At 40.5% G+C, this 25,543-nt stretch overlaps 1 protein-coding gene across 1 annotated transcript in view; it reads left to right on the top strand.

The window, feature by feature from the left end:
• The window catches only part of homer3b (homer scaffold protein 3b), a 43,655-nt gene that overhangs the window by 15,878 nt on the left and 2,234 nt on the right, over positions 1-25,543 (top strand). The window contains exons 4-8 of the mRNA XM_061824185.1: positions 1,409-1,516; positions 9,266-9,402; positions 14,426-14,582; positions 23,659-23,772; positions 24,868-24,948. Of these exons, the coding sequence (XP_061680169.1) occupies positions 1,409-1,516; positions 9,266-9,402; positions 14,426-14,582; positions 23,659-23,772; positions 24,868-24,948 (597 nt within the window). The remainder of the gene's footprint in view (positions 1-1,408; positions 1,517-9,265; positions 9,403-14,425; positions 14,583-23,658; positions 23,773-24,867; positions 24,949-25,543) is intronic.

Here is a 25,543-nt window from a genome sequence, read left to right as displayed (position 1 = left end):
GATTTAATCCATGATGTCATTTATGTTTTTCAAGTTGTCAACTAGCTATTAGAGCAACTGTGTCGGACGTATGCTCCCAGTGCATTATTTGTTTTTGTTTAATTGTAAAAAAAACCAAAACAAAACAAAAAAAATAATAATAATCGTGTAATTTCAACTAATTGAGGGAAAAGGATTTTGCATTTAACTTTAATGCAAAATCTTTTTTCATTTAAAGAATTATCAATTATAAAAATATTCATTAGTGACAATCCTAGTTTGGTGAATTTGCTAATTGATGAATTTAAATTGTTCGTTAGCTAGTGTAAGTGGATGCCTTTTCGAATAGGTGTGCATTAGGCTTGCGCTTTTTTATATTTGAAGATGGATTTGCATTTATTGCAAATGACTGGTATCAGTCTCTTTTCTTTCTTTTTTTTTTTTTAACAAAATATTTGCCCATGCTTGAGGCATTGATACTTTGCTCCATGGATCAACAACCTGCTGCTTTCAGCAAAGTTCTTAACGCCAATGCATGTGTATCTTTGAGCAGGAGGTGCGGTAGTGCCTGAATTGGTCACCAGCTAATTCCAGGGCACGTACATAAAAACAAACATTTAGATCTATGAACAATTTAGTGCCACCAATAGAACTACCACATTACTATGTACCAACCCATGTTTTCAGAATGTTGACCCAGAGAAAACCCATACAGGCACAGGGAGAACATGCTAACTCCACACAGGGAGGCCAGATTTCAACGTGATGTGCCAGATGTGCTAACCAGTCGTACCACTAGATGTAAACCATTTCAAAATAAAAGAAAAAACTTTTCCAGAGGGAGAAGCAGGAACCACATGCACCAGTGTACTCTTCTTTTGGTGGAGGGAAATGTATATCATTCAGTTGGCCTCATAGTTCATCCTTTACATGTATAAAAGATTTTTTTTTTTACCAATTTGGCACAGTGTTCTGCTATTATGATTCAGTATTGTTGTTCTCCTGCTAGTGCACAACTGAAAAAGAAATTAATGTCTCTGATAACATCAACGCCTCTATTGTATTGTATTGATGTTTGAAGGGTTGCAATAAAGTTATTTCAAATTGGATGGGCCTCCAAATGGCTGTTGAGGTGCAGAGACTGTACAAAGAACAATTTACACGCTTGTTGAACAGTAAATAGATATTTGAATACTATTTCTTTTGAAAAGACCCATATTACTCCCTAAACATTTTTTCCTTTGTATTTTGTCAATAGATCTCCCTAAACATTTTTTCTTTTGTATTTTGTCAATAGATATCTGCAGCAAAGAAGGGATTTGGGGATAGGGAGGGATTAAGGGATGATTCATTTGTTTGTTTTTATTGCAACAGTGAGTTTTGAGTATACACAGGCAAACAGCTGTTTCTCCTCCTTGTCCACCTCCAGTTTGCAGAACAATTTAAGGAGGTGAAGGAGGCAGCCCGGCTGGCCAGAGAGAAATCCCAGGAGCGGTACGAACTGGCCAATCCTGCCCTCAACATCGCTGCCCCACAGGTGAAGCATGAGCACCTACGCACATTGTTTACACTACTGTTGTTGTCCCATCATAGTTTAGCACTCATGCTGTATTTTTTCATTTTGCTCATTACAGTGTTCATTTCTGATCTTTGAGTGTATATACATTTGCGTGAGAGGGAAACCTTGCAATTATACTGTATATATATCTCCAAACAACAGAATACTATGACTGACAGACAGATTCACTGGTAAATGTAGCAAATCCTCATTTGTAGAACTGTAATGAGGGTTGGCATGTCGCAATTGAACCCTACCACTTTACCACTTAGGGGATGATATGACCTTTTTTAACCAAAATGTCAGGACAACAGATTGCATTATCCTTTTCAACACGAATCCATCCATCCATCCATTTTCCATACCACTTGTCCTCACTAGAGTTGCAGGCATCCTTGTACCTACACTGAGTCAGAGGCAGGGTACACGCTGAACTGGTCTCTAGCCAATTGCAGGGATATATATACACCATTAAATCAACACAAAGCATTGTTTTGTTTTGTTTTATTCTAAACCTATGCAGTATCACGAGTCATTCTTCATGCCTGAAAACATTTAGGTCCTCTGCTTTGGAGAGAGGCATAGCTGAAGTTGTTTGGAGGGCTGGTAAAAGATTGGATTGAGTGAGAGCAGAAAAGGGAAGAAGTAGTAGCGGAATCATTCATAATTGAAGGTAATCTGGCTCCTGTTTGGAGGACGATGACAAAATTATATCCTGCCAACATCTGTGGTTTCATGTTCGCTGTTAGCGACTCTTAAGTGTTTGTACCAGTTGCTGTTGCTGCTGTTTTTTTAACACCTCAACCAGCCACATCATGAAAAACCACAAGCAATCAATTTATCCATCCATCCATCCATCAATCTGTCATCCATCCATGTGAGGATAAGTGTTAAGAAAATGGATGGATGCATTTTCTTAGCCACTTATCCTCACAAGGGCCGTGGGGAGTGCTGGATCCTATCCCAGCTGTCAACAGGGAGGAGGCGGCGTACACCCTGAACTGGTTGCCAGCCAATTGCAGGGCACATCGAGACAAACAGCTGCACTCACAATCACACCAAGGGGCAATTTAGAGTGTCCAATTAATGTTGCATGTTTTTGGGATGTGGGAGGAAACCGGAGTGCCTGGAGAAAACCCACGCAGGCACGGGAAGAACATGCAAACTCCACACAAACGGGTCCGGAATTGAACCCGGGACCTCAGAACTGTGAGGCCAACGCTTTCCAGTTGATTCACTGTGCTGCCGCAATCAATTTAATTACATCTAATAAGTCAAAGTTCATATAACTATGTACTCTAGACATTCACAGTTACAATTTGTATATGAAGAGCCTGGGAAACACTGGGGAGGCCCCGTAGCTCAGTGGTTAGAGCACTGGTTTGGTAAACCAGGGGTTGTTGGTTCATATCCCACTGGGGCCTCCACTCCCTGAGAAGGGTTGCATCAGGAAGGGCATCCGGCATAAAAATTGTGCCAAACATATATATGCGTTCACCTGAGATGATACGCTGTGGCGACCCCGAAAGGGACAAGCCAAAAGAAACACACACACAGCCTGGGAAACACTGATGGGAACAAAGATAGTTACAGAGTCGATTGTACAATTTTAACTTAAATACATTTGGTCATTATTGTTGTTGTTTTGAAATATCTTGAATAATTTTTCATCATTTATTCTGGACTCTGGTGCAGACAGACCAGATGTTAGTAGGTCAATGTTCAACTCACTACATTGACTAAAAATGTAATGTAATGTTCTGGCATTGTTGGGTTCGAATATCTTAATTGTGCTTCTGTATTAGCTTAAAAGTGGAGCAAAACAATAATTGAAAATAGTTGAAAACAATTAAAATAATATACAATGTGTCATATATTGGCTGCATACAACATAGGTACAGTCATTGAAATGACAAAGAACAAGTTACAACATCAAATGGATGGGTCAAACACTGGTTTTCTTTCAAAATGCTGCTCAGTAGCTTTGGACAGATGAAGTATTTTGTAATAGTGAGTGGGAAATTAAATTCCTGCCCCTGCCTGTCTGCTTGGCATACAAGAGCTGCTTTATGATGGAACACAGAGTGCTGTGTAGCTAAACCTGCACAAACAAACATCATTGTTGTCCCTTCTTGAAAACAAACCCAGAAACAATATATTATTGAACTCATCATAGCAGGAAAGGAACTTAGCTGTTTTAATGACAGTCTGATGTCACTGGTAACTAAGGACTTCTATCATCATGGAAACCGGGAACCCTAGGTGCAAGGTCACAAACATGGACCCAGAAACATCAACAAGTAATGGTTTTTAATTGAATGTCATTGAATGTGTGACTGGAATTTAATATTGAAGTAGTCTTTTCATAAAACGTAAAATACAGGGATAAATTTGGGTTCCAGTCTTAGCTCAGGCCCTCCTGTGTGTTTACATGGCCTCACTATCCATGTGTGGGATTTCTTTGTGTATTGCGACTTCCTCCCACATTCCATCCATAATTGAAGACCTGTCAATTGGTGGGAATGCTGGTGAGATTGTTTTTCTTGTCTTTTCTTCTCCTTGGATATATTCCTTCCAACTGGTTGGCGAGCAGTCCAGAATTTACCCAGCTTCTTACCCAAAGTCAGCAAGTCAGCTGGGATAGGCTTCAGCTCATTTGCAACTTGTATAAGTAGTATAAGCACCACAGAAAATTGATTTTAAAAAAATGTTTTGGAATTAAATCAGCAAACAATCTTGCATTTTTTTTTCATATTAATGAAATCTTTTCAAAAAGAGAGACAGAGAGGAACTTGCTGTTGCTTCGCGCTTCTCCCCGTCTCTGAAGAAGAGTGCCGAGTTAAAACTCAAACAGGAGGCAGTCGAGGAAGAAAGATTCACTCCGTTTTCGTGTCCTTGAAAAGGGGGGCTGGTGGATTCACGGAGACAAGATGAGAAAAGTGAAAAAATAACTAAGCTACTCTGTATATTTTAAAAAGTCACACAATAACCCCCAAACCCTATTGAAGTAGTAAAAATCAGACAGAAATTATGGGATAAGATAATAAAAGAATATGGAGTATATTTTGTCATAACATGCATCTTGCAAAAAGTGGAAGCACAAGCTGTCTTATTTTGTTTTCCACTTGGACTTATGATGATCTGTTTCATGAGCAGTAGGCAGCATGGACTGAATACTGCAGCCTCTGGGATGTAAGCGCAGCAGGCTGTAAAGTATAGTGTTCTAAATGGTCTGAAATGCTTGCGTGTACTGAAAATGAATTTTAATTATCTGACCAGAAATTTTGAACCACTGTTCACTTGAAATTATGTTTTGGGAATGTTAGTTTCTGTTAAAACACAACGATGCCAACAGGACATTAAGTTCAGGATATTAAAAGATTAAAAGATATCAGTGACCTTATAAATGTTCTTCTGAGTTTAAAACAAAACAAAAAGACTTCCCAGATGAAAGAAATACCTGACCAACTCCATATTTTGTTTATTTGTCTATACCAGGTGTCTCAATACATTTTTCATGTACAGCAAAGTACATCATGTCAGCTCAGGGCAGAACCCGGTGTCATTTGTCTACCCCCTCGATTGATTATACATCATACATAGAATGAGTGCAGATGCAGACAGACAGGGAAATGAAATGCTAGTCATCAATATTTGAAAACAAGATCTTGGCATTGAGACCAGACTAATGGGTGTGTGTTGTGCCGTGAGAGGCGCAGCTGATTCAAGGGAAGCCTTCCATGTACTGATGCATGGAGCCATGAATAAATGAAGGAGGCTTATGGTCTCAATGAAGCTCAGAATGTGAAGACAAGAGCTTTATGTAACCTCAGAGAAAAATGGAGTGAGGCTTGGATAAATAAGTAACTAGTGTAATGTACTCAGAAAAAACAGCAACGTAGACACATCACGCTAAAAGCTCCCAGGATAGCAACTTCAAATTAAAAATATCCGAGCCTCTTTCCAACATTTGTATGTTAAGTCAGTTGTGCATTTGTCAACAAATTCATGAAAACACGCTTACTATTTAGACATGATTTATACAAGTGCATTATGTTTTCCTTTATTTCTTTGACATAATAGTATTACAACAACAAAAACTCGAAAAATGAATCAATACAAAATTTAGAGCTTTGGTTTACTTCCCAGGATCATATGTCATTCAATCAGCTTGAGGAGAAGTTTACATTTTTCACTTCTTTTCTTCCTGATCCAGCAAGCACATGATGACTGTTTTCTATTTTTTGCCTCTCTTTCCTTTTTCACTGATGCTTCATGGGATGTGGTCACCCTGTCAGCTGTCTCAGGTATGTGAAGCATCACAACCAACTCCTACAACAATATTAAGGCGGATATTTTCTGTTATTCTTAGTCAGTCATCTCTGTGCTGCATGGATGATTTTGCTCAATAATTAATCTTCAGTCTGATCAAATCTGACTTGAGAGCAAATGTAACTTTAGAACAGCGCTGCTAGTTTCCAAATAGAAAACTCTGTTACCACTCACAGCTAAAATAAAATGACTACCTCTAGCAAAAGATTTTATTTTCATTGGCTTGGGTTTGTCTAGTTGTTCTGCTGTTGATATTTTATTGATAATCAACTGGATTTTTTTAATGAAGAAGAAGCTATTATTGAAATGATATCCCCACAATGTTTAGGAGCGATATTAAAAATGACCAAGATAATATATCCCTCATTTATTACGGATGAAATTGCAAAAGTGTCTTCCCATCCATTTTTGTAAAGGGTCATTAGGGTCACAGGTGAGGTGAAGCCTATCCCAGCCGACTTTGGGACAAGTGGGTACCAGACTGGACAATAACTATTCACATTCACACTTATAGATATCCATCCATCCATTTTCTTAGCCGCTTATCCTCACAAGGGTCGCAGGGAGTGCTGGAGCCTATCCCAGCTGTCAACAGGCAGGAGGTGGGGTACACCCTGAACCGGTTGCCAGCCAATCGCAGGGCACATCGGGACAAACAGCCCCACTCACAATCACACCTAGGGGCAATTTAGAATATCCATTTAATGTTGCATGATTTTGAGGTGTGGGAGGAAACCGGAGTGCACAGAGAAAATCCACGCAGGCAAGGGGAGAACATGCAAACTCCACACAGGAAGGGCTGCGATTGAGCCCAGGCCCTCACAACTGTGAGGCCAACACTTTCCAGCTGTGCCACGGTGCTGCCCACTTAGTCATAAATTTAACTAAACAAGACAAAGCGCCCTGAGAAAACGAGGCAAGCACCGTTGATATCATACGTACTCGACATGGGACGGGATGAAGCCGACTGAGGCTGACATTCTCACCATAACGGTGCGGTGCTGGCAGGCAAACTAAATCATATCTCTTCAAAATCCTATTCAGGCTGTGTGATCAAAGCATACATCAAAAAGATGCTTTGTCTAACCAGTCTTAACTCTTATTTAATCTAGAGTTTGAGGCAATAGAAATTTTTAAATCACATTCATCACACTCAGACACTTTATGTGTCATCCTAATTTGTTCTGGCCATGTAGGAACTTATTAACAAATGTTGCAACAACTGATGAAATATTACATCTATCTGAAAAAAAATTCCATGTGATATACTTCTCTGGTCATTTAAAAACCTTCAAGAGCAGCAAATACATTCTTTAAAAGATCTCTCAAGTCTTTGAAGTTGACTAATTAGCTGCTACTTGCTAGTTTGTGCAAGAGGGTCTCAAGCCTCATTCCCACTCAGCCACTTTGAGAATAACAAAAAGGGGGGAAACAATGCAGTGTATCTGTAATCCCATTTGATTTGAGAAAACATGCTCCAGTGAATTTTTCCATTTTGTGGATGCACAGACAAACCCTTGTTTGGCCTCGGGGCTTGACCACAGTTGTCTTTTTCTCAAATTTTTGCTGCTTTTCGTTTCTTTTCTTGGGAAGTTGTGCTCCTCTACATTTATGGGCCTTGTGTTTAATTTCATGCCACGATATGGACAGACAGGGCTCCAAAGCACGAGATAATACACCGTCCTCCTTTGGAGAATATGAATATCTTACTCAAATTAATATTACATGGCTTTTCTACTACTGTAAATGCAGAAGTGTATTGCCTCAGTGGATATTCCACGACAGTTGGGGCTGCAGTTTTTACACAGGAAAAAAATAAATAAAGAGATCAAGTAGAAATGTAAGAAACTCATCTACATCCTCTGGAAAATCTCTGGGGCGGGGGGAAGTAGGGGGGGACGTGGCAGTCGGTTTTGAGTTTAAAAATTGTACAGTTGAGGAGAACCAATGGGTGTGCTGTCATAATCCACAAAATTGTCAATTAAGGGTAAGACGAGTGTATTCAGACATTTACAGTATATTTTAACAGTGTGATGCACTCCATGTAAGAGTTGTTTGGGAGTGTGCTAAATCACATCAATTTATTCGGGACATGTTCACGTGCATCGCTTAATAAATGTATGAGACCATCAACCACCCAATGTGAGGTTGATGCCACAGCTTCCCTAAATGACCAATATTAGTAATTAACTTTCTGTAGTGGTTGATACAACAGTATGTTGATGCTCTTTACCTGAAATCTTGTTTTTAATGATAAAATATACTGTTTCCCATTTCGAAATGTACTGTTTGACAAAATATTTGTCTTGGTTTAGATATCAGTCTCTAATAGTGTAGTGGTGTGTTTAGTTCCCACTCAGTGACGACGTGAATGTAAGTGCGAATAGTTGTCCATGTCTATACTATATGTGCCCTGCGACTGACTGGCGACCAGTTCATGGTGTAGTCCGCCTTTTGCCAGTAGTCAGCTGAAATAGGACATGTGACCCTGAACCAGGATAAGCGTGGTTGAAAACATGGCTGGATTTAGCTATTGTATTATAGGTTTTAAACCTCTGAATTTTTTTTTATTAATTACTGCATAATATATTGTCATTTAAATATATAACCACCGCATTGATCCAAAGTCACATTAATTTTGACAAATTTATGATAATTGTGGTTAAGGGACTCGAGAGTTCAAAGTGCAATTGAGCAACTTTCCACCCAAGATTAATCATTAATTAATTAAACAGTAATCTTGTTTTTGTCAGCTGTGATACATTGTTGCTGTATTCCACTATGCATTTTTTTTATAAAGAGGTTATATTGATTTATTTATGTATCAAGCTTAAACTACACTACTTCCCTGTACCCATGCTATTTCACGAAGAATTGTCCAATTTTATTGAAATCAAATACTAAATATGTCTGTTTTTATTTTGCCATGCTCTATCAAAAGTGTTCATGTCGTTATGTGCTCCATGCAGCCCATTTTATAGGAGCCTCGATAGGACAAATCAATGAGTGTTTGCTCTCATGTGGATGTGTCTCCTCTGTGATTTTGGCCCTCCATATAGTGAGAGTCCAATGGGCCTGTCATCAGCAAAATCATGACCCACTAAGCTTGAATCAAATTACTTCTGCATGATGTCATATCAACTTCTGCAATCAATCCTTGCACAGCCGCTTGTTGGTGTATTGGCCCATTTATAATTTAATTTGAAGGCTGCTGTTGAAATAAAATGACGTGGTCAAAGTGCCATTGAAACGTCCTAGTAGAAATTGTACTTGGAACACTCTTGACTCAAAACTGCACACTGTACTTTAAAATCTCAATCAAGCATTGTCAAACTGTCAATTTTGGTGACTTATTAAGCAAACTGTTTCTATTTCTATGGGTCCTTGCTTGTCTAGGAGCTGTCGGAGGACCGTCATTCTCCACCACTGCTAACAGTTAACGGTCCAGGAGAGGAAAAGCTGTTTCGCAGTAAAAGTGCAGAAGTGGAGCTTACAGTGGAGAAGGAAAGGGTCAAGAAGATGTTATCTGAAGGGTAATAACACCTACATTTTCATTTTGAAAAGATGTTTTCTAGTGTACTAAATGAAAGCAATAGTTCAAGTGGATAAAATGTGTTCAACAAATTGAAGTTATCTCCAAGAGCCATGGCTAAATTTAGTCATAAAATTTCAATACTTAATGCAGACTTATATTGATGTATTCAATACTGTGTTTGTAGTTTGTAGTGGTGTAGAACATCACTGGGTCAGACTGAGGATTCTAAAATTTTGCCTTGCCAATGTAACTAAATAAGGTAACTATCATATATTAAAATTAAAGCCAGAGTGTTTTATAATGTACGGCTCACCTCTTGCTCGGATGAAACTCCTTTTTAAGCCATTACGAGATGGGGACTTACAATTCAATGCATTTTTCATAAAAGTCACAGTGGCCACGTGGTCAAATGTCTCCAAAGAGCACTTAGTGCTATCCTTGGTCCACAGATGAGCTGAAAGCCAAAGTGGTAATTGGTGTTTGATGCCTGAATCGGTGCCAATTGCGGATAGGAGAGCAGAGAGTGAAAAGAAGCACCAAGTGTCCATAATCTGACAATAGGTAAATTAATGCAGATATCAGGAGAGGTTGTTTTCAACTTGTGTAACTCATGGACCTTTCCGACCTGTCAGTCACTCGTACAATAATAGCCAATCTGATAGTCGCATTGTCTTAACCCCTGACTTGACACGCCCCACAAGCAATGCTGGTTGTCAGTCGTGTGCGCTTTAAAAGTTAATGTTACGAACAAAATGGTCCTCGGATGCGCTTTTGGGGAACGTACAATTCTGATGAAAGATATCTGGCTAAGTTACAAGGGGCCCTGGTTGATTCATTTTCCAAAGTCTAAGACACAGTTGATGAAGTGTCTACGATGGATTAAGGCTCGCGGAAGAGCACACGTAGAACTAAATTTGGACAAGGCTGTGAGTTCGAAGGTAAGTGAGGGAGAAGTATCTTCTCTGAGTTTGATTGAATTATTGTCAGTGGTTTATACATTGCAGGAGAACAACTTTCACTTTGTTAGCGTATCACTGACTTGCCGAATGAAGTGTGTAATGTTTTATGCCAAAGAGTCGGGTTAGTGATACGTAAATGCGCAATGTCATGCAAGAGAAATGTCTATTTGCCTATTTGTATCACATCGGACATTTAAGACAGAGCACTGGGTTCAATTTCGAGGCACGTCAAATAAATACACCCACTCACTTATGAAGACTACAATGATATTACTCGTGAGCTTTCCAAGTAAAAAGTACTCACCCTGCTTTACATGCGCAGTACGATTCCACTATTTTATCCTGTTGAATTTCAATATGAAGTTTGTGAGGCGTCAAACTTTTTTTGCATTGATTGCCAACATTTCGCTGTAACTCTGACATTGCATTCTGCTCCGTCCAAAATCTTAATTCCGTGTACATATCCTTGCGTGAAATAGTTGAAACCTCCCTGTAGAACTCTCTTGGACAAGTCGGATTGTCACGTCCCATCGGAAACGAGAGTCGGACCCAAATGCAGGAACTCGGAAGACGCAAGGTAGTTCGAGAAGAGACACGTTTATTGTATGCAGAGGTCGGGGGTCGAGCAGGCAGTCCGGTGCGGCAGCGGTAGTTGTGACGTCGGGCGAAGAGAACAGATGAGCGGACAGGCAGGAGTCGGTACACGGGGAAACAATCAACGCAGGCAGAAGTATCAAGGAGTCAAGCTTACAAGGTTGGTCAGAGAACGGACGAAGGTCGGTACACACAGGTTCAATCAGGAATACGAGGTGCTGGAACGGGACATAAAGCTCAACGAACTGGCGGAGGACCAGTCGTCACCGGGTCCTATATATACAGGGGATGATCAGCCCGCATGAGGCGCAGGTGTGTGCCTCCCAATTAGCGCAGCCGCACGGGCACCCGCACAGCTCATGCTGAAGTGGCAGGATCATGACACAGACGCATTTTGCAAAAAACGCCCCCCAATATTATCTGGAATACCCGATAGAGAATCGACTTCAAACATGTTCTGTTCAATCACCATTTTGTAAGCTTGTGGGACATGGCTAAGGGGGCGGAGCTTGAGATTGCCATCGGAAAGGTCCATTGCCCAAGTTTACTCATGCATCCAAACTCACAATCCTGATTATCAGTGCTTTTACACTGGAACGTTAGGCGGTCATTTATCATGCATGCATGCACTGCTCAGAAGTAGAAATGTTTTTTCTTGAGCAGATGAGTGTAGAGGAAGCCTTCCATCTTTTTCTTCCACATTCATTGTTGTACACAATGGAAGACATATCCGTGTGATCTTTATGTGGAGCAACTTTGAATGAGTGCTCCACTCAAGGGAAAAAAAAAACAACTTTGCCTGGATGAGATTTACATTTGATTTAAATTTAATGGGTGTCTCCAATTTTCCTCATGACGTTTGAGTCTGTGTGTTTGTTTTGTGTTTTGACCCTCTTGATGATATGTATGATATTCGCAAGAAGAAAAGCACTTCACGAGCAACAGATATCCAGATGCTTTTATTTGACTCCTATCAGACTGTGCAGGATCTTTTCCTCTGTTGCTATGGTGAGAAGCTATACAGTTGCTAAGCTGAGAGATGTTACTTAATGCATTTCAAAGCTCTCTGGTACATTTCATATCCTCACTAAATCCTGACCTTTAACACCTTTTCATTTCAATTATGAATTTTGTCTCTGATTCAGTGACTTAATTCGTTTCATTGCTTTTTTTTCTTCTGACCAATGAACGTCGATGGTAGTCAATCGACGCTTCAGTTAAAGTGTTAGCAAACAAGCTTGACTGTATTTTACTATTTCTTTCGATGGTTCTCAGTAGAGTTTCGAAGTTCAAGTGTACCCAAAAGCCACTCTACAAAACAATATATTTTGGTAAATGGACAATAAACAACAACAAAAATGTATAAGTTCTGCACAAAGTGGCACGGACTGGATAGAGCATTTGCCTCACAGTTCTGAGGACCGTGGTTCAAAGCCCCCCCTTGCCTGAGTGGCGTTTACATGTTCTCCCCATGCCTGCGTGGGTTTTCTCCAGGCACTCCGGTTGCCTCCCATGTTGCAAAATCTTACATTAATTGTAATCTCTAAATTGCCCGTAGGTGTGAATGTGAGTGTGAAGGGTTGGTTGTTTCTGTGTGTCCTGCAATCAGTTGGTGACCAGTTCAGGGTCTACCCCACCACCTGCCTGAAGGTAGCTGGGATAGGCTCCAGCTCTCCTGCAACCCTTGTGTTGTGAAGCGGCTCAGATGATGGATGGAAGTTCTGCACACCGCTTTTCCATAAGCATATTAGCACTAACATATTATCAGAGGTGCACAGGATGCTCCATTAATTATACACAAAGGTCAGCATGTTCATGAGAGAGATGTTGTTGTTCTAAATCTTGTCTGTGAAGTTTGAAAATGTTATTGTAAGGCAGAATTACAACGTACTGGTGCTTAAAGTCCCACTGACATCCCTATTTACATTGTAAAATAGATATGAAAATTACATATAATATTATTCACTTTGTCTGTATGAAAAAATAAATATGAGCGAAGAGAGTGTCATCCATGTACAAAGTTGCGGAAGCCTCACTCGACATTCCAGTGGCAGCCATATTGCCTGCAACGTCAACGCCTAACAACAAACTCCCCAACAGTATGTACTCAGGAGGACCCATGCCGCGCGAAACACCGGTGAGGGGGGAGCCCCTTTCTCCTCCCGCACGTGACCAAACCGCACGCGGCCAAACCACCTCCCCACCCGATCCAACAACCGCAGCTGGGTACATCGACACATTTAGCACCCCTGACTTACGTACTTTATTAAGTTATTATGACCCGGATCTTTTGTTATTTCTGAGAGGATTACGTCGTCCCCCTCAACTATTATTTTTTTTAATAGCTCTATACACACCTACCTGTCACGTGAAACCCACGAAGCTCTCGTCCTTGTCACCTGTGAAATCCATTTTTCACAACGAACCGGGCTTTTGGAAACCTGTGAAGAGTGAATCCATCCTCCTGAGTGTTCGAGCAATATCCAGCCATACAACGAGCTGGCATTTTGGCTAACACGAAGGAACAAAGAGCTACCTTCCTGCAGGTAAAACTAGTATAAACACACAAACCCGCCTGAGTGGGCATATGCAAATACCACTTCCTGCTTCGTCTCCAAAACAAATCCCTCGAGAGGATTTTTATGGCGGGAGTTACAAAAAGCCATGCACGTCAAAATCTTGTTGTGTGGTGAAAAAATGTATGGGTCCATTCCGGCTGCCTTTTTTTTTTTTTTTTTTTTTTTAAACATATTAAAAATCGTGCTTTTCGTGTCAGTTGGACTTTAAGATGTATCATTTTGTGCATGCTTAGATTACAATGTGACTATCTATGAGGTCAGGTGAGATGCCTATGAATGAAACTTATTTTCACGTGTCAATATATTATCAGCTAAAAGATGAGCTCTCAGGGCAGCGATGTGTGCCCACTGTAAAAGCCTTATAGTCACAACACTATGAATGCACTCTGGTTGCCCTTCAGTTTCAAAGCGGAACAAATGATATAATAGGATCAAATGGTGCTTTGCACAGACTGAATGTGCCTTGCACAAGACAAACTCAAAGTTGTCGGGTTGCTTCATTTACAGTAGTATTCAGGGTAAGATAATCCCTTAGTGAGTCCGCAAAAGTGAAATTCAGGTGTTCCAAATGCACTCAGCAGATTGTTCAAAACATATGTAATTTATTATTTAGTTTGTCCCCACCTAAAAAAAAAAAAAGAAAACACACAACAGCCCAATCAGGGACCAATGAGTTTAATAGCTAAATGAAAATATATTTCTGAAAGCTGTAAGTATAGTTGTTCACTTTACAAACAGGTTGTCAGGGTTGTCTCAAAATAACTGGATGAATGAGTTTGAGGTCAGCTGGAGGCTGACCACTTAAATACGTTTGTTTGTGCGTGTGTGTCTGTGTTAGACGTAGAGAAAGACAGACTGTTCCTGCCAAAAATCACTTTCTCTGCCCCAGGTCTGTGTGTGAAATCAACCTAGAGGCAGAGCTCTTCACCTTACAGGACAGTAACGCCAAGCTGGTGGCAGCACTACAGGAAGCCAACGGCAGCGTGGAGCAATGGAAGCAGCAGTTGGCTGAATACCAGGAGGAGACTGATCGCCTTAGAGAGCAGGTGGGCAAATGATAAAGCTTTATTAAACTGTCCCTTGAAATGAAAATGGCATGGAGCTGAATGTTTTGAGTCCTCTAGTGGTGATGTTGTATTGTTGGTATGTTTCCCCATTAACTGCGGAGGATAGGGATGAGTCCTGCTGTCAATATTCTGTACAGTCGCCCATTTCTTCTGTCAGTCTGCCATGACAGACAACTAGTCTATCTGCGAATCACGTTCTAATAGGCAGCCAATCAGATGCTACTACCCAGAGTCAGCTACACTTTCCTATTTAAGGCATGTTGAGGATGCAGTTGTGTAATACTAGGAGTATTAACAGTGATACAAACAAGATACTACGACATGACCCAGTGAGAGTTCTGCGTTAAGGTTGCACATTCGTGTCCCTGTGGCTATTGGGGATTCTACTAGAACTGTGAGTCTCCCCATTCTGCTTGCTGTGCATCACGGATTTAAACAACATTAAACAATGAGATTTGAGCATTCATGGCCTGCTGTCTCTGGATTACGGAATGTTGTGTCACTTTGGCCAACTTCCCTATCCTCAAACCCTGACCCTTTCGACTATTAAGTGAGCTGCTGTATTGAAGCTTTCATTTCTCCTGCCACAATTGATCTCAAATTGTGCAGTAAAATTCATTTTGACTTTTCCGGTGTGCTGCATTTCTGCAAGTCACACTCGCTGTGTGTCAATATTGATAACTCGCAAGTAACTGACGGTCCTTCAAAAGGTTTATAATTGCTTACAGATCCCACAAGATGGCAGTAAAGCACAACATGAAATTCCTCAATAACTTTCAACAAGAGGCATGCATATACTTTGTACATTAACCTACAGCATGGATTCGGACTCTACTGACCAATTGACCCCTCCGTACAGGGCACTTAACCACGTCCCCTGAAGTGACGTCACGCCACGTGCACTGACGTAAGACAAACGGTAAAAATGGCAAATACAATACAATACATTCTGAATGAGACAGACTCCATGCTTTTGATTTCATTCAAATCAAAGATATATTATAGATTCTAAATACAATACATTCTTAACTGAGAGAGACGCCATGCTTCTGATTTCATTCAATCATTCACACGTAGCAATGTTATGCGAGCGGAGAACGTCTCATTCATTTATACGAGATGTGGATTAAAAATCAAATTTAGGGCATATCTTCGTGCAAACACAGTCTGGTTAAGCTTCTGGCCGCGAGCCAGCAAGAAATCAATACGTTTGTACAGTCCGATCATCGCTAAATATCGATCAACAAAGAATAAGTGTGTCAATCGTTCACACGTAGCAGTGTTATGCTAGCGATGAACGTCTCATTCATTTATACGAGACGTGGATTAAAAATCTAATTTAGGGCATATCTTCGTGCAAACACAGTCTGGTTAAGCTTCGGTCGCGAGCCAGCAAGAAATCAATACGTTTGTGCAGTCTGATCATCGCTAAATATCGCTCAACAAAGAATAAGTGTGTCAGTCGTTCACACGTAGCAGTTTTATGCTAGCGGAGAACGTCTCATTAATTTATACGAGACGTGGATTAAAAATCAAATTTAGGGCATATCTTCGTGCAAACACAGTCTGGTTAAGGTTCGGTCGCGAGACAGCAAGAAATCAATATGTTTGTGCAGTCCGATCATCGCTAAATATCGCTCAACAAAGAATAAGTGTGTCAATCGTTCACACGCAGCAGTGTTAAGCTAGCGAAGAACTTCGAATTCATTTATACGAGACATGTATTGAAAATCAAATATAGGGCATACCTTCGTGCAAACATATCTTTTCCGGTTGATATTAGATGGATTTAGTTGATGATGCGGTCTTCCACAAAGTTTGATCCATCGAAGGCATTTTTCGTACTGGGTCTTCGGTTTTGGAAAGGGTACGAATCAAACTCCACCAACTAGCCTTTCAGGATACCTGTCGTCACTATTACAAAGTCCGTGACTACACCTCTTAACCGTATTTTTTGTTAAATAACCCAAAAACGAGATAAAACGCTAACTAAACCTATACTGGACCATTCAATGTTGTCAGAGAAAATGGCGGGAGCAAAAACGGGCTTTGGTCTATGCAGATCTCTGGCCTCTGATTGGTCAGTGACACGGATTGCGCAATATCCACGGAGGGGTCAATTCCAATAACTAGGCTTCACGATACTATGACAATAAACAATGCTATTATTGTTTCGTAATGCCTCTGCAATTGTGAAAAATAAGGCCTGCCCAGTCATAATCTCTTTCTCTCTTTCTATTTCTCTATTAAATAGCTTTTCTTAACTCTGCATTATGTATCCTCCTCGGTCTGAAATAAAGACTAAAGAGCTGCAAGACCAGCCTGGTTTACGGACCCTTCTATTCAGCTTATCGGTTTAGAAGCCAAAACTGAATGAAGAGGCTCCAGATAAAAACCTTAATCAAAATAAACAGTCCAAATCTAAATGGATTTTCATTCAGTTCCATAGTGGCGGACTATTCCTTTTGCCAAACTTTTCAGAAGTAAATTTTCGCCATTCAGAGCTCTGTCAGTGTATCTTTTGCCTCAACGTAAATGCATGATGACATCATAATTTATGCGCGACATACACTTGGCGGCTCCCAACGGAGCTCGTATGTGATTGAGATCTTATTTTTAACTACTTACCTTGTTTTTATCAAGGATTTTTAAAAAATAAAAACAATCTCAACTCCTGTGCTGGATAGACGACGGATCTCCATCTTGATAAATGAGGTGACGTTCACGGTAAAGCGTGCATGTCACATGACTGTTACGATTAAATGAAGTGCACATCATGTACACACACACACAATCGTAATATATCGCCTCATGTAAACAGTTGAAAATTATTATAGTCTTCCAGATTGCTTGATTTGTGTTAAGAAAATGTCCGCGGGGGTCTGGAGGATCCACCAGACAACCCCCTACAATGTTTTTTTTCATACCTTTGGTGTTTTCATGTCAGTTTAAATGACATCACCCCATTGGAGCGAGCTGTTGAGTTTAACTCGTTAGCTCCTAGGCGAGCTTGTTAGCTCACAAGTTAACCTCAAACGGTTAACTTTCCCTTACTGTGTGGATCTGTGGACGATTGGACAGACCTGACACCGGGAAGTGTGTACCAGTCAGTCGGCATTCCATGAGCCCACTCGCGGCTGATGACACAGCCCATCCGAGTCTTATCTGCTCACTGTGTGATCTGCACCCCATCTCCCCGCAACAATGAAAACCTATCAAGTCCAAAAAAACTATCGTGTCCATTTTAGCTTCTCAAACGATAAGTCAATGGAGTAATTACTGACAGGCCTAGCGATGATGATTGTTTACACCGCTTCAGCCTCAGTGTGAAAATGGCTTCAAACATGGCTGACCACGGAGTTGCCAGCACCATTTTTTTCACCAGGCTAGAGCTGGTTAAAAAGAGTGGTCTATCCACTTTGAGAAGTCTCCCCCCCCAGCCCCCACCCCACTTCCCCCAGCAAATATGTTGGGGTTTTTTGCACAGTACTGCAATTTCTACATGTAGTCTTTCTTCTGTTCTTCCAGACGTTGCTAGTGAAGAGTATTAAGTGTTATTTGTGCAGGGTTAGTACTTTTTGTTTGTGGTTTCTGTCTTTTTGTTGTTTCAACAAACATTCTCAGTCATCCTTAGTTATTTTCACTTGTCTGTACACAGCATACACTGACTCCTATAATATACTGAAGATGAGGTACACATTCACACTGTGTTGCGATACAACCAAGATTTTTACCAAACATCACAATTCACATTGTCAAAGGTATTAATATTTTAATCTTTCTTTTGAATTACAATATGGTAGAACTGCGCTGCATTCTTTACAGCGGTGGCTCCCAACCAGTGTGCCGTGAGAGCTCTGGTGTGCTGCAGGAAATTATCATATTTTATTTCATTGGTCAAAATATTATTTATATACTAAATATATATATATATATATCTTTTTTCATCTATCTATAGCATAGACAGACAGAACAAATAAAGGCTCTTCTATTTCGTGGCATGAAATGCAGAGGGGTTGCGTCAGGAAGGGCATCGGGCGTAAAACTGTGCCAAACAAGATAACACGCTGTGGCGACCCCTAACGGGACAAGTGTATAACTTGTATATCCACTTTTTGTGAGACTTCCTAGAGATTCTTCAAATATAAGATTTGGGCCGGTGGCACAACTGGAACACGTTGAACTCACAGTTCTGAGAACCTGGGTTCAATCCAAGCCCTCCCTATGTGGAGTTGCATGTTCTCACTGTGCCTGCGTGGGTTTTCTCCAGGCACTCCGGTTTCCTCCCACATCCCAAAAACACGCGACATTAATTGGACATTCTAAATTGCCCCTCGGTGTGATATTGAGTGTGACTGTTGTCTGTCTCGATGTGCCCTGCGATTGGCTGGCAACCAGTTCAGGCAGTGTGTAACCCGCCTCCTGCCCCTTCACAGCTCGGATAGGCTCCAGCACTCCCCGCGACCCTTGTGAGGATAAGCGGCTAAGAAACTGGATGGATGTATGTCTAAGTGTGAATGTGAATAGTTACTGTCCAGGAGTTCCCCGCGATCGGCAGAAGTGGGGTACCCGTTCGTCCCAAAGTCAGCTGGGATAGGCTTCACCTCACCTTTGACCCTGATGAGGAAAAGCGGTTTACAAAAACGGATGGGAGGATGCTTTTGCAATTTCATCCATAATAAATGAGGGATATATGATGTTGGTCATTTTTCATATTATCCCATAAACATCATGGGAGATAACATTTCAATAGTAGCTTCTTCCTCATTAAAAAATCTGGTTGATTATCCATAAAATATCAACAGTATAACAACAAATAGACAAACCCAATCCAATGAAAATAAAATCTCTTTGCTAGAGGTAGTCATATTTTTATTTTAGCTGTGAGTGATAACAGGTGTGATTGTGAATACGACTGTTGTCTGTCTCGATGTGCCCTGCGATTGGCTGGCAACCAGTTCAGGGTGTACCCTGCCTCCTGCCTGTTGACAGCTGGGGCAGGCTCCAGAACTCCCGTGACCCTTGTGAGGATAAGCGGCGATGAAACTGGATGGAAGATTTTGGCCTTGGCTCAATAAAAGCTGGGAATCCCTACTTTAGAGAACCATTTCACAGTTAATATGCACATACTGTAAGTGAATCAGTAAAATCCCTACACAGACATTCCCTCCTTCCCAACTGCATTTTTTTATATCCTGCCCCTCGTTTCTCTGGATAGTTCTGTTGACAGGTACCTGTGGTAATTCCAGGACTACCGTTTCATCTTTAATTCAAGAAGCTAACAATGTGGCCTCGTTCAATCAAAACAACCGTCTTCATGGTGATTAAATGGGGCGAAGCAACAACCGGCCTTCGGCAAAAACGATCATCACTAATTATGAAACCCTCCCCATGTTTAGTGCTATACTGCAGGTTCCTCCATCAGCAGGAGTCCAGGTGAAGGTTACCCCTCAAAAAGAGACTCACGCTCTCTGCCGCAAAGTCAACCAGGTGGTTGGAACTAGAGCAGGCCTCCAGGGTTTGGCATGGGGGAGGGCAGACACACCATACTGTCCAGTTTCCCTTCCTTTCCCCTCTCTGCCCCACTTAGACGAACATGATAAATTACTGTTAAGGCTCCACGGACCCTTTTCCCTTGTTACATTTTTTTTCATGGTTTTATGGAACGAGGGGTACATTTTATGTATATACAGTACATTTTTATATGGTATATGATGTTGCTGCATAATCTAATGAGGTACAATATAAGCGCTGTTCAAAAACATTCTCCATATACAGGTTAACTTACAGATTTTTATTGTGGTTGTAGTTTGCAGTAGTGTGGAACTGCGCCACACAATATTGACAAAAAATGCAAATGCAGTACCTAATCAAGTGTCAGCTGAGTGTTTTTGGCAAAGCATTCTGTCCTATTTTTTCTACTATCCTTGTTGACTGTCAGTTTAATAGGGATCACTGTGTTCCCTTTTGTTAGGGCTGCATCAAATGCAAATATTTGGAACCCAAAGCAACATAACAGAAGAAAAAGGTTAACAGACTACTAAACAAAGATACCACGCTAATGGGAAAAGGACAACTAACAGAAAGCAATGTGTGACAAAAGGTTAACATTAAAAAACATCTAGCAAAGAGGTACTTAAAGGTCAGAGGATAGAGATGTTACATTTTTTCCTAACTAGCTCCCCTTTACAAATCACGTCTGCCATTTTGAAGTGATTTTGGTGCAGATATGCAGCACTTTAGTCGATAAGTATGATGCACAATGCAGCTTCTGCCTTTTACATCCAGCGCCTTCCGGACTTCGGGTCTATCCGGTACTGTGACGTTACATGAACCAAAAAGCCCGTTTATTTGGCGCTGTTGTTCCTGTCTTTGTATATTAGTTTCGCATGATTTCGTGATGCCACCATGGTTTATTGTTGGGCATTTGGTGTACAAAGGGTTCAGGCAGTGGCAAGAAAAAGGAAGTGAAAAGCGGATATGTGACCACTGGATAGGGAAAATTAATCGACGGGGAAGAAGCGTGGTTGACTCGCCTAGCAAGAATTCTAAACTTTTTGCTGTGTTTTGAGAAAGACTTAGCAGAAAGCTTTGGAGATGGAGGTAAAGGCTAAAAACAGATGAGGTCCCAACAATTTTTCCTACAGCCATCTGGAGCTCAATCACTACCAAGAGAACTAAATCTCACAGTCGTAAACGTGGGTGTAGATATCCTTGTATGTACCTTTGACTCTTTTATGCTTATTTTGCAGCAGTAGCAATAAAAAAATAAAAATAAAAAAACAGTACTTATTAGTACTGTGGTCTTTATTTTGGCCTTTGTGACAGACCAACAGATACGGTAAACACTTTCTGTACAGTGTGTTAACACACTACTCGAGCAAGGGGCACACAATATATAGCAATACTCCATAGTATGTAAAAGTTTGTGCCCTGTCACTGAAAGGTATATGAATATATAGTGTGTGTAGTTGTGCTCCAATAATATTGGCACGTGTCAGTATTTCAAGTCATGACTGTATAAAAAAGCCTGCTTTTGACAAACTGTCAAAATTGACCCAGCGGCCTCTCTATTTTCCTGTTGTACACTTGTACAGTGTCACACATGCGTTAGTGTCATTCATCTTTGTCGCCATTCAGTAGGCAAGCAATGGTGGCTGCATTTTATGAATCATCAATTTGCAGTAGTGAAAAATTAGTCATGAGTCATGGACAGATTCTGAATTGTTTTCCTCTTATCTCTGCAAGCCGGTTGGGTAGCTTTGTCCAGGTCTGTCGGATTTCCCACACTCATTTTACAACCTGCGCTGCAAAGCTTCATAAATGCTCGGTCATTATATAGCTGTCATTATCTTCAGTTAACTCTTTTGTAATGGAAAATGTGTGCGTGGTTATTTAAAACTGTTGAAATTCTATATTGATTTCCCCATAATATCACTGTAGAGGCACTGAGCCATGCTTGATAATGGGAAGCATAGTGAACCCTAAAGTTTACATCATGCATACACACAGTTGTTAACATAAGAGCTCACTTTTTGTTGTCTTTTCCCATATATATGTTTTAAAAAAAAATAAAAGTGGCTGGGATACAGAAAGTAACTTATATAAGTGTTCTCAATGTCAAATTTGATGTTTCATAGCTGTGACTCCTGTCAGTCAGACAACCAGGGGCAGAAAGGATCAAGAGAATTTACATGATTCATCTAGGGCATGAGTCCCCATCCCAAAGTGTTGAAACAACCCCAAAAAAATCCCAATTTTCACACAAACGCAAGGCTCACTGTACTTGTTTTCAATTGACAGACCAGTCCCTATTTATATACAATAGAATCTTCTTGCATGCATCTATGCCCACATTTTTTTCCCTGCATTATATCCATCACAGTGCGTGCACACACACGCACGCACACACACACACTTGTTAGTTGAATGCATTGGCGCAGGGGGCAACATAAGTCACTGGGGAGTATTTGAAGGTGTCATTGTCGTGCGCAAGGACACTGTAGCCGTGAATCTGGTTGATGTTGGTGGATGGTCCAGTTAGGTCCTTCATTTTTTTTTTGTTACCAAGACTGAAAACAAAGGTTAATTAATCAATAGAAACAGATATTTTTGATGATGGCACATCAAACTCTCACACACTGGTACATCAACTGCATCCACCATTACAAGATTGTCATAAAAACATTAATATGACAAACATCAAAGTCGTAATTTATTAAGTTATGATTATGACTTTCTCCCAAAAATGTTCCTGAGAAAAATTTTTAAATATGGAAATTCAGACTAATATGGACTTTGTTCTGAAATCGAATTTTTATAGGTTGGCAGCTCTGCTTAAGTATTATTTCATTCGGTGCTTTGTTGTGCCACATTTTGTTTAGTGTTGCATATGAATGATATCACAACAGCTAAAGTTTAAACTGAGCCAAATTTGGAAAAGAAAAATTATCTGTCCCACCATCCATCCATCCATTTTCTTTCCCGCTTATCCCCACGAGAGTCACAGAGAGTGCTGGAGCCTATCTGTCAACGGGCAGGAGGCAGGGTACTACCTGAAGTGGTTGCCAGCCAATTGAAGGGCACATAGAAACAAACAGTCATTTGTACTCCCAATCACACTTAAAGGCAATTTAGAGTGTCCAATTCAAATTGCATGTTTTTGAGATGTGGGAGGAAACCGGAGGGCCCAGAGAAAACCCACCCAGGCACGGGGAGAATGTGCAAACTCCACACAGGCAGGGCCGGGATCGAACCCGGGTCCTCAGAATTGTGAGGCAACCATGCCGCCTCTGTCCCACCAAATTACTATTATTATTATTTATAATATTTATATTATTACTATTATTATTACTATGGCGCATTAGGTTCGTGAAAAATGTCACATAGTTGACATTACTTTTAAACCTCAGGTCAACTTTATGCACTGTGACAACTAGTAAAAAGGGCATATTAACTGGTAAATGGAAAACAATACAGCGGTTGTGCAGGCATGTTTTGCAATATCGCAGTGATGAAATGTGTTTTAATAATTCTCACCATGTTTGTGTTGTAGGTGGCAGAGTTGGAGGCGCAGCTTGGCCATCCTGCTGCTGCTGCTCACACTGATAAAGAGGAGCTTAGCCGCTCACTGGAGGAGCTGGAAGCCCTGCTTAGTGCCAAAGACCAGGTACAATATAAGACACAAACCTCCCTCCCTCCCTCCATGCATATTTTGCCCAATATCCTAATTTCACGTTCATTGTGAAAGTTCCAACCAAATGTAATTTTCTAGAGGTTGATGTATTGCTGTGGTGAAACTCGGGTGATCTGTGAGATGTCGGGTTACTAAACATGACTAAATGAAAAATGAGACTGGAGATAATTTAGTTGCATGGTTAAAGACCTTGTGTGGATAATATGGCGGACATTGGAAGAAGTGAGAAGAGCGAAAGCCTATTGGGAATATTTCACTTAAATGCCTATTTGATTCTAATCAGAGTAATTTGATTTACAGTATTCATAAGAAACAAATATGGGATCACTAAAAAAAAAAGGGGGCAAAATATGGCTTGGAAACGTGAATACATAGCTCTAAAGTTGTGACAACACTTAAAGAATCCACTATTTGAACAATTACCACGATCATCCAAAATCAGCTGTTAAACTGATTATCAGGGGCCTCGTCATATTTACGCATTCCCTCAGGCAACTATTACGACTGAAAATCATAAATGCATAAGCACCATATCAGATTATATATACACAATCGTCCATTAAATGTATTAAAAATGTTTTTTAAGGGCTTATTTTGTTGTAAAAACAAAATAATGGAAGATTATAGCAAACATATAAATACTGCTGTTCAATGTGTTAATTTGGGAAAAATAAAATAATTTCAGTCAAAGTCAAACATATTTGATGTGCTGTGGTAGGGACCCAAAATAATGTAGCAAATCATATTTGGCCCCAGCTCGACTGCCGATCAAACCCATATACTGACTATAATATTTATAGTATTTACAGACCCTTTATAAAGAATATCATAGAAAAGTCTATTGATTTCCATAATTCCTTTTTTTTTTTTTTTTACTTTGTCGTTAACATTACAATATCTGTCTCATCAGATAAAGAAGGTTGATAACAGAAGCTAAACTTTAAAATGTCCTGATTTGTGGTAAATGACTTGTTTTATAAGCCAAAGAACAAGACCAAAAATACAGTGATGCTAATTATTAACAGTGACGAGGATTCCCATGTGACGTTCTGATGTAACTATTTCAAGGAGATCCACAGTCTACAGAGCAAGAAAACTGATGTGGGTGAGTTGGAGAGGGAGAGAGAAGAGGCCATACAGAGACTCCAAGTAAGCGATATCATTATCATTATAGTTATTTCTCACCTCTTTGGCCAGGTTGTGTCACATTGCACTTGACCGTTAATGGGAACAGCATGTTTTGCCGGAACAAAAGGACTAAACGGAGTGTTTTGACTTGAAGCTTGTTTTATTTATTTTATTTTATTTTTTACAAAGCCCACCGTTTCCTGCAGTGAAGGTTAAAAACTCTTTATCTCCTCGTCAGCCACCTGATTAGAAAGCAATCATGCCGGAAAATGGAGTAGTTCAAGCAACACTATGTTCTAATAATTTGTGCTTTATTTGGATTTTTCCATCGACGCGTTGATGCTACAGTGGGAGTTGGAGGAGAAAAGGACCCACGCATCCACAAGGAGGACAATTGATAGTCCAGAGAGAAAGCAAAGAGCTGAGATTCTAGCCCAGAACCTTTGACCGACACGCAAACGTATTTGGCACATGTTGCACCGGAAAGTTCGCAGGAGAACTGGAGTCTATCCCAGGTGAATCTGGGGCAGCCAAAAGTCCAGGGTGAACCCTGGACTTCTTCTTGCAACGATACTGTAGTTACACTATGTGTTGTTTTTGCGGAACAGTACTGGCC

The sequence above is a fragment of the Syngnathoides biaculeatus genome, chromosome 7, assembly GCF_019802595.1.
Source record: "Syngnathoides biaculeatus isolate LvHL_M chromosome 7, ASM1980259v1, whole genome shotgun sequence".
NCBI classification, from domain to species: Eukaryota; Metazoa; Chordata; class Actinopteri; order Syngnathiformes; family Syngnathidae; genus Syngnathoides; species Syngnathoides biaculeatus.
The sequence above is the reverse complement of the archived record's forward strand: the minus strand, read 5'-3'. Positions and strand labels throughout refer to the sequence as shown.